The 16,690-nt window shown below is 42.5% G+C and overlaps 2 protein-coding genes across 2 annotated transcripts; one reads left to right on the forward strand and one right to left on the reverse strand.

Moving 5' to 3' along the window:
- The first annotated feature begins 1,751 nt into the window (after positions 1–1,751).
- On the forward strand, positions 1,752–2,949 carry LOC127313559 (protein STRICTOSIDINE SYNTHASE-LIKE 10-like). Its single transcript, XM_051344042.2, has one exon. It carries the CDS (start codon positions 1,853–1,855, stop codon positions 2,915–2,917), a length of 1,065 nt encoding a protein of 354 aa, XP_051200002.1. The 5' UTR covers positions 1,752–1,852; the 3' UTR covers positions 2,918–2,949.
- A 469-nt stretch (positions 2,950–3,418) lies between these two features.
- Positions 3,419–9,861, reverse strand: LOC127318007 (putative clathrin assembly protein At5g35200). Its single transcript, XM_051348616.2, has 16 exons — positions 9,591–9,861; positions 8,359–8,490; positions 8,173–8,242; positions 7,808–7,905; positions 7,092–7,233; positions 6,890–6,990; positions 6,488–6,571; positions 6,339–6,389; positions 6,147–6,212; positions 5,979–6,044; positions 5,411–5,491; positions 5,257–5,322; positions 4,585–4,740; positions 4,436–4,511; positions 4,223–4,335; positions 3,419–4,138 (listed from the first exon to the last, which is right to left on the reverse strand). The coding sequence occupies exons 2-16, from the start codon at positions 8,455–8,457 to the stop codon at positions 3,725–3,727; spliced, it is 1,683 nt and encodes a 560-aa protein (XP_051204576.1). The 5' UTR covers positions 8,458–8,490; positions 9,591–9,861; the 3' UTR covers positions 3,419–3,724.
- Between the last annotated feature and the right edge of the window lie 6,829 nt (positions 9,862–16,690).

Genomic DNA, 16,690 nt, shown 5'->3' on the forward strand with positions numbered 1-16,690 from the left:
CACATGCCTTCCATTCATCCAATTGAACTCATCCCTCCCATGGAACTCATCTCTCCCTTGGAACGCATTCCTCCCATGCTTCCCATGGTACTCATGCCTCCCATGATACTTATTCCTCCATAGCCTCCCATGCCACCCATAGAACTCATTCCACCCATGACTTCATAGCATCCCATGGCTCTCATGGTACTCAACCTTTTCTGCGCCAAGATTTGATCATGCATGAGGTTGATGTACTCCTTTTGTCTGTCATCAAGGTTGTATGTGTCCATCAAAAAGAAGTTCTTCGATCTCATTCTCAATGAGGCACCTCAGTCTCGGCCCTCTTCTCCTCTAGTGCCAACCTTCTCTCGTCAGCGGCCGACACCCTCCTCCTTTCAGCCTCGACATCTTTCTCTCTACTCAACTTCCTCTCCTCTGCCGCATCATTTCTCTCTTGCACCATAGCTGCTATAACTTTGTTAAAATCTTCATCTTTGGACTTGTTCCTTGCTAGTTTAGCTTGTTTCTTTTCAATTGGTCTTCCCCTTGTTGTTTTTGCAATCGAGTTAGGAGCTTCTTCACTTGATGATGAATCTTCAAGGCCAGTGACACCATCTATTGTTTCCTTGATTGCTTTTCTTAACTTGATTGGGACTTCAAATCCATCATGATTCCTCCACTTTTCTTCATTCTTTAGTTTACTCCAACAATGGTACAAAACAAATTTCTTCCCTTCAACCATCTTGCCCTTCTTGTTCGGCTTAGGATCTCCCATGAATAAATTCTGAGCAATCTTGTTCTACATAAGTAAAAATAGTTATTAGTGCAAATAGCACAAATAAACATGATGAAAGTAACAATTTAGTGCATATGAAACTTACCCTATCTTTCTCATTGGTGCCACTTGTGTTTATTTTGTCAAGTTGTGCCAACACCCCCGACAACTTTGAACAATCGGTGTTGATAACTCCCCATCACCATCTGCATCCCCTTGTGCAAATTCTATTGTATAAGTCTATAATTCTTGCCTAGTATGTATCTTTTGTTTGATCTGTGACGGTAGACAGATCCATACCCACCTTGCACCACGTTTGGCAAAGCAAAACATCTTCTTTGGCAGTGACCAAACCCTCACCATCTGCATCCACTCTATATGTACGTACCACTATCAAGATGTATAGACGAATATTCTTGCGAATAACTAGAGCCAACATTCATGTGTGACATAAATGTCTCATCATAACACTACATACAAATTGCTATCAAATCCTATTTATCCACACAAATACTATTCATCTAAACATGTATGTAGCAAAGAGTAAGTCCATAACTTGATGTCATATCGTCGCCCATGTTGGGCGTGCCTGAATCCGGTGCAAATGATCGTGAAAAATGTTTAACTATGAATCTATGATGTCCAGCCACCTCCGTCCCTGTAGATTTTCACAACAAAAGTTAAGCTGGAGTAGCATACAGCTGGCTACTTGCTCCTAGGCAGCAGGGCGCTGTTGGATTGCCTATGAACTGCCCAATTGATGAACTGGAAATTAAGGAGAGCGACCAGATCGTAACAAGCACTCCGTCCAGCACAAAGAATCGTACTATGACAAGAACTCAGAGTTATTCAAAGACAAGAGTACGGACCAGACTCTCATCAGTTTTCTACATCTCGTAGAGGACGGCCGACTCATGCCGGAAGTCGGGATCCTCCACTGCTATATAAGCAGAAGTACCCGCCCTCTTGTCTCCACCAAACGAACCAAGCAAATCAATCGAGCCAGCACCACAAACCACATACCAGCATCGAAAACAACTTCTCCAGCCAGCGAAACACGAAACCTCGAGCAGCTAGCTACCGACGGGAATCAACATGGCCATCGGCACTAGGGGTCTCGCCGCCGTCGCGATGATCTCCGTCGCCCTCCTGCTCCTGCTCATCTTTCCTACCACCGCCGCCGCGGCCGCCGTTCCAAGCATCGACGCCAGGCGGACGCGCCACCTGCCGCTGCCACCAGGACTCCTGCGCGGCCCGGAGAGCGTCGCCTTTGACAACAAAGGCCAGGGCCCCTACAGCGGCGTCTCCGACGGCCGCGTGCTCAGGTGGAACGGGGACGCTCTCGGATGGACGACCTACTCGTACAGCCCTGGCTACAGCAGCGAAGCGTGCACGGCGTCCGCCCTTCGCCCGGAGACTGCCACCGAGAGCCAGTGTGGCCGCCCGCTCGGCCTGCGCTTCCACCTCAACTCCGGCTACCTGTATGTGGCCGACGCCTACAAGGGGCTCATGCGGGTTGCGCCAGGTGGTGGCGAGGCGATGGTGTTGGTCACCGAGGTTGATGGCGTGCCTCTCCGATTCACCAACGGGGTGGACGTTGACCAAGTCACCGGTGAGGTCTATTTCACCGACAGCTCCATGACCTACCAAAGGTCGCAACATGAGATGGTCACGCGAACCGGAGACTCGACTGGACGGCTGATGAGGTACGACCCACGAACAGGAAAGGTTGTCGTGCTCCAGTCCGGCATCACTTACCCCAATGGCCTTGCCATGAGCGCCGATAGGACACATCTCATCATCTCATCGACTGGACCATGCAAGCTACTAAGGTATTGGATCAAGGGCTCCAAGATTGGCACAATGGAGCTATTCGCTAATCTTCCGGGCTATCCCGATAATGTGAGGCCCGACAAGAGAGGAGGATATTGGGTGGCGCTACACCGTGAGAAGAACGAAGATCCCTTCAGGGTCGATAGCCACTTGCTAGCTTTGAGGGTAAGTGGTCAAGGACAAATCATTGAGGAAATGCGAGGACCCAAGAGCGTCAGGCCAACCGAGATAGTGGAGAGGAAAGGTGGAAGACTATTCATGGGATCCGTCGAGCTTCCTTACGTATCCGTTGTCACACGCAAATCAACGCAAATAGAGATCAATTAGGGATGTGTAGTATAAGATATTTCGTAGTGTTACCTTATTTTTTTTCTGTTTCGTATATTTTATTATTATTAGCATATATTTTTTTACTTGATTTTTCTATTGTAAGACGATCATATACCATCATTAATAATATATATATCAACTGATCTTCATGTTCAAAATAAAAATATATCAACTGATCTTCTATGAAAACACTATAAAATAGTTCAGTCATGAGTTTAAAAAGACACTTGCGGTTTGCAGTGAATACCGAGAACTGTTACAAGTCACAAGAACGAAAACTCTAATCTGCTTGCAAAAAGAAAAATTCAATGGAAGCCAGGCCACGACTCAAACTACAAACCCTGACAGCGTTACCGCTGAACAAGGAGATGATTTTGGACTACGCAACCCACAAACTTAACAACATATTCGTTCATGCATTTGATCCAGAAAAGAAAAACCGTTCACGGACCAACACAGGGTAACTTGTATGTTGCACAAAAACATCACAGATCTTCCTTTACACTACAAAGAATTGTCACATTATTGTTCATCGCACCAACTGTCCATGAATAATCCAATCTCCAGACGTATATATATCCCCACTCACCTGCACATACGAAAAACGCCATATACAAAATACACAAGTGCCAACTCGGACCGATTCAATGAACAGCTACACCCCTCACTCCCGATCAACAGCTGTGTCACTCCCTTCTCCTACCTGTGCTACAACATGCCGTCACAGCGGCAGCCAAGAAAAAAAGAGCGTGAAAAGAACATGGGTAGAATAAGTTTCCATCTGCGAACCACTGTACTTCCTGCCTAGATTAGCCCGGTGTAGGTATTGCCTGTGCCTGCGTGGAGGGGCATCATTCCGGTGCTGGCACCACCATAAGGGTGGTGAGCACCGGCAGGTGCGAACGGGTTGGCTCCGAACGGGTTCGCAGGGGCTGCCTGGAATTGCTGCTGCTGGTGGACCTGAGGGTGGTGGCTGGCCATCATCATCTGCTGCTGGAGCATGAAGGCCTGCTGCTGCTGGGCCATGGTGGCCATCTGCACAGCATGGGGCGCCGCGTACCCGTTCGAGCCGTAGAATGGATCCTGCATTGGTGCTGGCTGCTGCATCATCAGGGCGGCACCGGGGGTCTCCCAGGGGTTATAGCTCGCGGGCTGGCTCGCTCGTCGGTTCGCATCATCGTATAGGCTGTCAAGGGTGAGCAAGTCTAGTCCACCAGCCTGCAAAGAAGCCAAGTTCAGCATGGTCAAGGATTGTTCAGCAAGACAGAGTGTTGTTGCACATACAGAAAAAATGTATCGTACCAATTTTTTGCCTGAAGCGGCAGCAGTTTCATTTGAACTGGGTGCAGTGACAAGGGCCAGTTCCCAGCCCGTGACTCCATTTTCAAAAGAGGGAGCGGCTTTGGGCACGTCATCTGCAGTGATGAGCAGACAGTAAGTGGCGTGCATTTCACTTGGACCAAAGTCAAGCAGTGAAAGAAGCACCAGTTTTTTGTTCACCAAAGGGATATTTACCTATTGGAATAATTGCCAGCGCTAGAGCGTTCTTCTCATCAATTTCAGCTACAGAAGGGTGTGTCTCATTCAGACCCTAACAAGGAAAGGAAGTATTAGCAGGATCATACATGGCTAGTGACCTCTTTGTCAGTAGCACGGAATGTTACCAGCAAGTCAGCTGGTTGAGATGCAGGTGCTTCCTCTGTTACTGGTTCTGGTTCTGGCTCCGGCTCTTGTTCCACTTCGGGTTCTGAAACAGGAGGAGGTGAAGTTGGCTTCACTTCCTCCTCTGGCTCTTTGTTGTACTCTATAGCCAGTATGGCCTAAAAACAGATCAAATGTGATTAGAGAGAACTCAACAAGGGACTCATAAGGAAGGAAAATCGCGCGAATCAATGATTGAAATGGTTGAAGGGCATCCTAAAAGACTCCATACTAAGTAATTACTACCAATTTGCATTAGATGAGAAATTCCAATTTTATGCAATTGTGCACAGATCTGATCATGCTAATCAATTATTAGGATCAACATATTTGTTCTTCTAGTTTAAAGCTCATTTGGCATGCAGTGCATGAATTTAAGCTACAACTTCTTATATATTCAGATCAGGACTAACACACCCGCTTACCACAAAGCTAACTGGAGAGAGTAACATAATTAAAAAGAAATCCCAAATAACAACAGTAGCAACCAATGCTAGTTCTTTTGTTAGAACTCGTTCTAAACTAAATTTATTATCTTCTTGATAGTGAATATACTCTGATATCCTCATAAAACATATCTTACTTGGTGTCCAAACAGACCAATAACAAAGTTCAGGTTTTAACAGTTTCCAGACCTTATCTTTCATTGCAGGAGCATCTGCCACATATTCTTCCATAGTTTGCAAAAATGACAACGGAGGCTGCATACGTTACCATTAGAATATTGTCAGCAGCTTGCTAATGTAGAAAACAAATACCAGAGAATTGAAAATCAAATATTTAACGAACCTGTTCAATTTTCAAAAACTTCTCACCACGTCCTACATGAATTGTTTTACACACTTCATAAAATTCCGATAATCTCTCAGACTGGGTAACACAAATGAAAAAGAAAAGTATATGAGCACCCAATGATATCAGTTAGGTTACATACTTAGTCAACATAGTTCACAAAGATGAAATCAGTGATTCAGAATTTCAATTTGAAAATGGCCCAGCATCACTAGAGCTGATGATGTTGAAGTGGGAAAAAAACATGCTTGAGATGCATACAGCTAACTCTCATTGAAGAGAAATATCACATGGAGAAGAGATTGCTTAAATGGACTGAGGTGGCTGCCTCAATATTAGTCAGACTGTTTTCATCAAATCAAGCACCGAAGAAAAAATAGTCTATCTATGGGCAAGATCACAAGAATCTATAAATAACCCTAGTCTGTCTTGCCGAAGTGCTAATATATTTCCAGCACACTTTATACTGGCCAAGATTTTGAGTTATGTTGTGATAAGCAATGGAAAAACAATCCAACAAACAATTTAAGAGTGGGTGGGCACCAGAACGGAATAGGAGATGTACCTGGTTAGTTGCTCTTTTGTATATATCAAGTGCCCTAACAGCGTCATTTCTTTGCATCTCAAAGAACTGCAACAGTGAATATGGTGTAAATTGGACAATAATAAAATAGCTAGTGATTTAGCAGTTTTATTGTAAACTTATCGCAAGTGGCAAGGACAGGAATTTCACCTTGTCAACAAGATTGATTGTTCCATCACTAATGGCGGTGTAGATCTTAACACTCTCCAAAGCAACCTTCCAGTGATGCATAAAACAAAGTCAAGTGATGCCGAAACCGTTCATATAGTAATATACAATGATAAAAATGAAACAAGCATGACATCTAAAAAAAGAAAGAGAGGAAATAAGCATGCTACTTACCATTGAAAGCGCATGTTGGATTATAACATTATAAGAGGATGCCCCTTGTGGCTGCAAAATTGGAGTACTTCGCATTTAACACTTCAACATTACATAAAAATAGGAGTTGGTGAAACTGAAGACATCATGGTGGGCAAAATCCTCATTACCTGGCAAGCAAGGAGTCGGAAAAGAAGCTGCTGCAGTGGTGGCAGATGATCAAGCACACCAACAGTATCAAGATCCCTAGTCCTCTGGGAATATCAGAATTGTCCATAAAAACAAAATGTGAATTGACTGTTGTAACACATTCATTTTATGTATTGGCATATATTTCAAATAGTATAAAAAGATAGTTGTAAGTTCAGAGGGAATTATATTATGCATTGAAAATGCTATGTAGTAACCATCCAAACAAATGTAACATGCTCCATATTATTATATTAACTGAAGGAAAATATAAAATGAAAAAATTCAAGAAAGTCTCACAAATACAGGTAAGATGACTAAAACTAAATTGTTTATATTATTACTTCAGTTATTGAAGGGAAAACTAGCATCGGGTTACATACCGGAGGGTCTGACTCCACATCATACTTCAGCACGCGGAAACATTCAAGTCTCTCTTCTAAATATAAAGCATAAGTGCGTACCCATGCAGAATAATCCCAAGCTGAATGGACCAGCAGAGAGCAAACAATCATGAAACATTCTCAAATCATAATCTCCAATGGAAGTACAACGGTAGTACTAGTATGAAACTAGAAATAGTACCTCCTGAACTAGAATCATCCTTAAAGTAGGCCATATTTAGCATATGTGATCTAGATCTTCCATAATTAATTAGCTCTTCACGAAATGTGGGATCAACTTCTCGAAGGGCACGGTGTATGACAATTAATGTCTTCAGTGCAACCTAAAGAATAAATAATCAAGCAAATAATGTCCATAAGTTCTTTGCTGCATCACATCATCAACCATGAAAACCGTTATTAACAAACGGAAAACGTTCACCATTGAAATATAGATTTTTGAGAAAATTATAAAAACCCAAATTTGAATTTGCTGAAGTTTAAACACATATGTAGTTCTTCGAATATTCATAATTAAGCGCCATAACGGAGGAGATAAGTTATTTTAACAGGAAAAAAATCAGATATGCCTCCAAGTTTGGAACAAAATCCAGCATGCCAAGCCAAACCATCCATCCAATCCCGACAATACTATTATAAAAAAGGCAACTAGAGTGGTGTACAAAACTTGAAGTTAAGACATTTCAAGTTTTAGAAAGGGTAAACATATACATTTTATCATAGTTTCATGAATATTATAGATACAAAAGGTTTAAAAAGATTACACATAATACTTGAGGTAAAACAGGTTCCCAATAACGAAACACAACTACTACATTCTAACAGCACATAGTGAGAAGAAAACAAAGGTGACAACATCATATTTGAGTATATCAAATGGCAGAAATAAGTCCATACCGCCCAATTTCGTGTCTTCGAAAGACGCCTGGCAAGGGCATGAATGCAATAAGCTACATCTGCCCGTGGCCTTGCAGCAGAAATGGAAAGGAAAATTTCTGCAAACCAATATTCATGTGATTGATGGAGGTTAGAAAATATAATTACTAATAGTCCAAGTAAAAATTAGCATGTCGGCAATATGATACCATGTTTCTACAAACAAAAGTACGCATTCCAAAATAAGTGAATTTATAGCAGAGCAGTGCATGTCGTTGAAAAATATTTTGTTCTGACATATATTCAGTGGGATTTGAATGCATGCTAAAAAAATTCACAAAGGATGTACAGCTTGGCTTTCATCTAAGAGACAGGATATGCATTACCTCTTATGTATTTCTCCCTTGATGGACGCTCACTATGGTTCGTGGCTTTCACAATTGCAATGTCCAGTTCCTGTTTTCGGGAGAAACATTAAGCCAGCAATGAGTGAAGTGTAATAACACTAGAGGTCCAAACATGGAAAGTTTCAAATACTATACATATGAATCATAAATAAAATAAACTCCAACCTTATAATCACTGTTTACTTTCGCCAAGCTCACAGTCGTCGTGTCCTTGAGGGCTCCAAGGTACTTCCTGAGGCTCTGCTGAGTGCCACCGCCCGCCATTGTCCTCAGTTCAGAGTGTGTATCCTAGCTGGTCTGATTGTGCAGCAAAGAAACAAACATGGTGTAAGAGGTTGTTTTCCAACAGACTGAACTAACAATCAAACATATAATAGTTGGATGACAGATACACCGGGACAGCTTCATTTCAGCAAAGCAAACAAGGGTGGAGGGACAAGACACTATCACCTAACTAAGAATCATTTATAAAAAGTCCACTGCAAGCGTAAGCTCGAATCGACATCAAAACAAGTACTGCATATTATTAACAGAGTTAAACAAGATGTTCACAGCAACGATCCAAGAACAACTTCACCAAAACAAAATGTTTTCAGATGAGCTGCCAACAGAAGAGGGCGATGCAGGCGAACAAACACTACCAAAATCTCTGACGCAAACAACGGCAAAGAGGAACATGAACATGATACGGAAGTGGATTCACATAATTCACCGAATAACAGAGCAAGACACCACTCACCCACAGGCCACAGAGTGGAATCGCAGCAAGAACACCAAGAGGATCAAAGTAGAGCTAACGTGATTGCAAAAGACTAGTTGAGAGTCCGTGACGACTATGATAGATTACCGACGGTGGAACCAAGCCTACGCCGATCTTGGTCAACGTAAACCGACAGCAGCGGGAATGAGATGGATCAGAGGAGCGCGGATGGGTTCCCTGAACTGACTAAGTACAAGGCAGGAACTTCGTCCGGATTCGCCGGAAAAGCAGCCGACAAAGAAGGGGACAAGAATTTTCAAACTTCAGCTCAACGCAATGGACAATTCAATTCAGCGTAGAAAGGCAAGAAGAGTCCACCTGCTCCTACAAGAAAATCCCCAAGAGGTCGGATCCAGTTGAGCAGCCGCAAAACCAGGGATCCGACTGACTGAGCAGGAGTCAAATAACAGCAACACGGGATTTCAAACTGAGCCCGGGCAAAGGGACCAAACAAGCCAAGCGAATAGACAATCATCCGCCTTCACGGCGCCCCAGGAAAACAAAGACTTTAATCAGAGCTCGAGCCCTGCGCCGCCATGGCCAGAAAGAATCGCCCAAAAGCTACCACGCGCAACGCCGCAATCGAGAACTGTAGACCCATACAAAACTAGCAACCAGGGAATCGAGCACTACTAACCAAGGAGTTGCAGGGCCGCCTCCGCAGGACCGCAGGAAAAATCTGGAAAAGGTGCGCCTTTTCTGCACGGGGGAGGACAGGAGAAGGAAGAGGGGGGATGTGCGGGCTCTGGGTTCTTGGCGACGAGGAAGAAGAGGAGGAGGAAGAGGAGGAGGGGAGGTCCCTTTCGAAGCTCGGCCAACCCGGACGCGAACCACCACCCGGTGGCCGGACAGGGACGCGATACCGGAGATTAAAAACAAAGGGGAGACGCCCCGCTGCGGCTGCCGCACAGCGCAGCTACAGCCACAGACAGAACGGATTAGCGTACAGGCTCAGCTTGATAGTTAAGAGCGCATTAAGCTGAGCTCCCCCGCTAACCGTTCCATTGTTTAAGTGCCTGATTGGTTTGCCCCTCCTTTTTCTTTGCACCGTCCTCTTTTTAAATTCGTCTTCTCCCGTCGGTGGAGAGGAATGGGAATACACATTTGTGGCATTTTAGTTCTTTTAGGATTTTCTAGAGGAAGAAGATGCTACCACTAGGACCAAAGTTTTGTTTCAGTCAACAATTAAAGACATCTTTGGTTCCTAGAAAAAGTGGAGAAGAAATAAAGACGATTAGTTTTTTACTGACGTTATTATGCACCCATTCAGCATGGAGCCAATGAAAAAGAGAAAATAGTATCATTTTTGAATTTTAAAGAGAAATATAAGAATCTTACAAATAACTTTGACATCATTTTAGGCTTTACTGCATAAACATCCTAGTTATACTTTTTCTTATGTGGTTTCTCTTTACTACATTATTGGGATTGTTATGCTTTCACTTTAGTTGATAATGTCATGTAGCGTTGGCACCGGTCATATTCTCCATTGATAAAATAATGTAGGATTGAAATGTTATGCCTTTTACAATTTCACATTGTTAGAAAACTACAAGATTTTGTATACATGAGTGTTTAATTGCACGGGAAAAAAGTAGAAAGATATTGGAGTGGAGGGATTTTTTTCCAAAATAGAGTGCAAAAGACTCCTCTGTATGAATTCTAAAGGATTCTAGCTCTGCAAATCAAACAAACTTTTTAGACAAATTCAAATAACGCAATCCTTAAAAAATTCTACACAATTCCTTTGAATCAAAGGAGTCCATAGTGTATAACCCTTATAAACTTGCTTGTTTGGTGTACATGTAAGAAGAGAAAGTTTCATTTCCGCAACCAAAACTAGGGATGTAATTGGATTGGCTTTGGTTGTTATCATATCCCATGTCATATTTTATTGACGGATTCAGAGAGGATCAGATAATGACCGGTTGCAGATTCAAATACATATATATGAAACAACGGATTCACAACGAACACATAGCGGACTTGGGGCAAAAACAAAATTAATCAGATATCTGCCGGCATAAGTAGGTTTGTAAACCATACAATAAAAAATAACTAATAAAATGAGTTTAATAAAACACTCATAAAATAAATAATGTAATACAATAGAGTGAACAAATACGACATAACCACATGAAAAAATAGGGTCATGTGGATGCAATAACCCAAACACAAGAAACAGGATAACATCGACGTATGCTTCAATAGCCGAGTATCGGAACAAGTTTTAACTCCATATTCGATAGAGTGACTATATAAGTGAGTTGTTGTTTAACTGACGAACTTGGCAACTCACTAACTACAAAATATGCTCTATTAGCTTGAATGTTTCCGACGTAAATCAGATCATCGAATACTTCTAAATAATTTTTGGATACAGATATCAAGGTGCTATATGCATGTCATATCCTATACTGTATTTGACATCATGTTTAAAATCAAATATCCTTATTTGTTAGATTCTTTTAAACTGGACATTGATTCTATAAACGGATACGGAAATGAAATCGATTTCCTATCCATCTACACCCCTAACCATAACTTGTTGTGCCTTTTCACTTCCCCGCCCCTATGCAAAATAACTTCACCAATATGTCACTATATTCAGCGAAGATAATCTTTGCAGAGAATTTATGCTATGCCTCATAAAATTTTGTAGGCTATACGATGAACTATTGAAATATGGTTCGATCTATGTTTGAGTGGTATTGTTTGAAAAGAAAAGAATTTAATGTGGAAGACATGTCCTTATTCGCTTTCAAGGTTTGGCAGATGAAACAAAGCATTTGCCGACCCTTGGTTGCATGGAAGGAAACCACAAAAGGAAGGATAAACATAAGAGTAGAGGATTAAGTTATTTTTGTGGACTCACAGTACTCTGGGTAGAAACAGGCCATTATATTATTCCAAGTGTACGTGTATTACCTGCATTGGCAGGGTGTCCTAACTTAATTAAGTGGTATGATTAGGATGAGTGACCGGTGACGCACGTGGGACAACGAATGCAGAAGTGGAAGGAGGTTAGATTAGCTAGATGGTCAGTGCTACCGGCTGTTTTTTTATTCCACACAAGGCATATAGGTGCTCGTTTTTGTGCGAAAAGTTTACGTATTTTTATTGGTGGTCCACCGTAGCCGCTAGTCGAAAGAGAGTGGGATAATAATTGGGGGTGCAATATCGTGGATGCTGAGTAGGACTTGCTTGTCTCAGATTTCCTTTTTTTCTCGCCTCACCAATGGTCGGATTGCCCTTTTTGCACACCGGTGCTCCACGTTTCGCCGTCTCAGTACGTTCATGAGTACGGTCACGTCTTGCGCTACTCCTGCTCCATTATAGGGTAGCTTTAGACCATCTCCAGTCGCGTCCCCCTGACGTTTGGGGAACAGCAGACAAAAATAGAGAAAAATGCGTTCCAGCGCGTTTCCCAAAGCTAAATAGCGCCTCATTTTATGTCCGGCGTCTCCGGTAGAGACTCTATACACAGAGTCTCTACCGGGGACGCCGGACACAAAAAACAGCGTCCGGATCATGCATGCTGCTCCTACTCCCCACATGTCATTCTCTTTCCCCACACTTTCCGTCACCTAATTTTCCCACATGGGATGGTCCCCTCTATTAAAATGCATGCATCCGGATGCTGTTTGAGGGACGCGGCTGGAAAGGGCCTCTTTTTTGTACTCCCTCCGATTCATATTAATTGACTTCAATATGAATGTATCTAAAACTAAAATGTGTCTAGATACATCCATATTAGAGTCAATTAATATGAACCGGAGGGAGTACATATTTTTAGTCTCTTTTTGTCCGGCGCTGTCTCCAAACGAGCCCCAAATCATCATGCCGGATGTTTTTTGAGGGACGCGACTGGAGGTGCTCTTAATAATATGGTGAGGTTGCAGATATATCCTCCACACATCTTGGTAATTTGGGATCCGTGAGTTGAATGAAATTTAGGAATAGGGAAATACATAAATTACATGTCATGGCTTGTTGCATCCTACAAGAAATAAAAACATATGAATAAATTATGAGTGTTGAGTGAACCAAGGCATAGCCCGGGTGGTTGGGAGGTATTGATACCTCCCTACCCGCGAGATCCAGAATTAGAGTACTAGCACCCGCTCTTTCACCGAACACACTCAAAAATTCTTCTACTGAATCGTTTAAAGGCTATCTAACCTCCAAATCTCAATTTTTTCTTCAATTGTGAGTGTTGATTGGTTGCACTACATGAAAAACATAGGATTTGTCAGGGTGCATAATAGTACTAATCATCAAAACAAACCCAAAAAAAATCCATAAGTTTGGACTTGACGGGTTTTCTTTCTACGAGGTTGCATGCGAAGTAACAAAATTATATTGTTACCAGTCATACAAACCAAACAAACTATATAGAAAAAAATTACTATGGAGTAGAATCCTCCCTGAATCTATGAAGTCCCATTGAACCAAAGGTTCCCTAAAAGAGAGAGGAGATGCTGGCAAGTAATTGTCAAATGCCTTGTCAACCCAAGCAAAGTCAATATATATGGCCATGTGGGATGGGAAGGAGGTGTGTTGTGGTGGCTTTTTTTTGGAAGGGAGGGGGAAAAACATCTAGGATTCCTTGAATACTGTGAAATCTCATCCCGAGTTAATCAACAACCCTTCCTCCTCTTACTAATACCGCATAATGTTGTTACAAATTATGGCCAATAGAAGAAGTGATTTCAAATTCAAAGGTGACAACTTTGCTTACGGCGTAATTGTTTATCTTTGTGGGTTAATAATGGAAGAGTTGAGGGATAAATCATCCTTACTATGAGATTTTTATTTCATACGGCTCCTTGGCCAGTTATTTTGAAGGGGTACTTTTTCTCGTTTGAGAGTCTCCATCATTCTTCCACTCCGACCAGAGGACTGCCTAAGACGATTTGAGCATAACTTTATGCCCATGTAAATTTTATGCGATGCTCTTCCGTTGACAATACATAGGTTGATGCAAAAGAAGCCAAATGACAAACAATGTTTTTTTTAATAAAACAAACACTTGGTTCCTAATTAGCACAACCATCTAGCTTGAACGGGAAGGAAGGAATCCATTAGTGGCCATTTCTTCTCCCTTGTACAATTCATTGCTCCACCCAAGCCGAACGAGGACGAGCATTCACATGATCACGTCCATTTCACCCAGGTAACAAAAGAGCCCTGCTCAAACTCCAGCCAGAGCACTTCATCTCTCCAAACTTTTGTGGATTAACCCAGTCGTTTTCGAGGGTCTCCACCGCGAAAGCCGAACCTTTACCTAATCCAGTTGTCCCTTGCGCGGCTGCTTACATGAATATAATTTCGCGTGGCATGTGAGCTGGTGAGACGAATAAACTAGAGCGACCGAGATGGGATCGTTGGAGACTTGGAGTTGAGTAGAATGTGGGGGAGGAAGCTGCACCGAAGAGTACACGTGGTATAAAAAAAAGTAGTGAAGGGGACATAAAAGTCGTAGAAATTGGGTAAAGCATCTAATCCTGCAGGCTAGATCGGCACCATCATCACCAGCCTGCCAGACAGAAGAGCAAAGGCAGCTAGCGGCCTAGCGCCGACATTCCCTGCCACAGGCACGGGACATGGTGATCATCATCCCTTCCTAGTTTCTCGTTCTCTCCTCCGCTTGCTGCTGGTTAATCTAGTTGTTAACTTTTCTAGGATCAACAATAATTGAGCTCGATCACGGCATGTGGTAGTAGATTGCGTTCCTTTGCTGTTTTTGCGAATAGAACTCAGTCATCTGGCACTAAGAGAAACATCGAACAGTATAAAACATCCCACAAAAATAAAAATTACAACAATTTTTTTGAAATGCCTTCATTTTCAACCTCTAGACTGCGTCGACGCGCGTCGCCGCTTCTGCAAAATGGTCTGCCATTGTCTGTTTTTGTCCTCGTGGATAGGACGATATGTAAAACATTGTCCAATAGTCCGACACAAACGGATCGAGGCGTCCGCGGGAAAACCATTCCAAGCCTAAATTTGGGCTTCAAATGTGTCTGCGCGTCCATCTACGTGTCCTCCCGATTCGGGCTTGGGTCCGCATGGCAGCGACCTAACGGTCGCTTCGCCTTCTACGCGCTAGCCCCTTTTGCACCACCATCAATGGTCTTGCCTCGCCTTCCGCACGCATGCTAGTACTAGCATGCAATGCTGGTCTCCCGCGTCGCCATCAATGGTTGACACACTTGGGGTGCTGCCCTGCCATTGATGGCGACCGCATCCATGTCCCCTTAAAGGTAAAACGGGGCACTTGCACACCTCCACACCAATCTGCACCATTGCCACTTTCAACCCCTGTCTCTAGAGAACCAACAGGGCCCCTCTCGAGAGGACCATGGGCTGGCTATGGAAGAAGACGAAGAAAGATAGTGAGGCTAGGTCCTCGCGACCGAAGCTGAAGCGCTCCCCCGTCAACATCAAGATAGACGTGGCGTGGCCACTGTACTGATATAAGAAAAATATAGGATTACAATGGCGTGCTTATTTTATTTTTGTAGAATTACATATGCAGTTAATAGCATAAAACCACTATTTTTGGGCTAAATTTCAACTCTGCTACAACTTTATGTTTTGGTAGCAAAACACCACCACATTTTTCTCCAGTCTTCTCGAAAAACACTAAGCTCGCTCTAAGCATGAATGTGGTAATTTTCTGCTCCCAACATATGAAGTGGTACCAAACTAAAGATTTACCCTGAAAAATGGTGATTTTATGCTATTAATTCTTGCGTATGCACATAAATTTGTTTGGTTTCATCAAAAGAAAACACAAAGGATTCTTACAATGAGGTTTGAGGTGACATTAGATTTTCTACAAGATGTAGTACATATTAAGTGTCACTGATTTAATATAAGCACTAAATCAACGACACTTAACACAGATTGGAGAATACAAAGAATTCCTTAAAAGTATCAATGAATTCAATCTTACAAATCAAACATGCACGATAAAAAAAATTATACTCCCTCCATTTATAAAAAGATATCGTAACTTTGGACAAATTTGGATGTATATAGATATTAATACGGGTCTAGATACATCTAAATTTTAACAAAGTTAAGATATCTTTTATAGATGGAGAAAATATAAGAATCCTTAATCAAAGAAGCCTTTACAAGGGGAAAAACGTACGGCTACATTTCTCTTTGAACTTTTTTCGAAGGGAATATACTAATATCGATAGATACCAATTACACCTAGCCTCTGGAATAATGCAGTACCCTAATGGTAGTACGGATACACACAACCAAAAAAAATAAAAATAAAACTAAGAAAAAGAAGTCTCACTACGGTACCCCAATCCTAGCAACAACAGTACAACCACCACGAAGACAACACCTGAAATCCAGGCTCTCCATAAGCGATGTCTCCAAGAAGGGAACAGTGCACAACTGTCGTCGTCGTCCGATCAAAAGATCTTAGGTTTTCGCCCTGGAGATAGTCCGCGCTCTAAAAAAAAACAATGCCTTCAACAAGACCATTGCCAGACACAACCAATTAAGGCCAGACCTTGGATTTTCAGCCTGAAAGGTAAGACTCTGAACTTCACATGTGTTGCTGCCTCCACTTTCATACTATTGTTATGAGACCGAGAATACCAAGCAAATCCCTCAACAACACCACGACTCGATCCTCCGCTTCTAGTCCTCCAGTCCGGCCTTCAAGAAACTCTCCGTTTCTGATACACCATGGACCAGAATGTCATC

The sequence above is a fragment of the Lolium perenne genome, chromosome 7 (assembly GCF_019359855.2).
Source record: "Lolium perenne isolate Kyuss_39 chromosome 7, Kyuss_2.0, whole genome shotgun sequence".
In the NCBI taxonomy this organism is placed as follows: Eukaryota; Viridiplantae; Streptophyta; class Magnoliopsida; order Poales; family Poaceae; genus Lolium; species Lolium perenne.

What these genes read in the sequence shown, in the direction of transcription:
- LOC127313559 (XM_051344042.2), top strand. Translation starts at nt 1,853, where the DNA reads ATGGCCATCGGCACTAGGGGTCTCGCCGCCGTCGCGATGATCTCCGTC.
- LOC127318007 (XM_051348616.2), bottom strand. Translation starts at nt 8,457, where the DNA reads ATGGCGGGCGGTGGCACTCAGCAGAGCCTCAGGAAGTACCTTGGAGCC. An exon ending in AAGTAAACAGTGATTATAAG is followed by an intron (nt 8,243 to 8,358) that starts GTTGGAGTTTAT and finishes TCCCGAAAACAG; the next exon opens with GAACTGGACATTGCAATTGT. An exon ending in GGATGATTCTAGTTCAGGAG is followed by an intron (nt 6,991 to 7,091) that starts GTACTATTTCTA and finishes TGGTCCATTCAG; the next exon opens with CTTGGGATTATTCTGCATGG.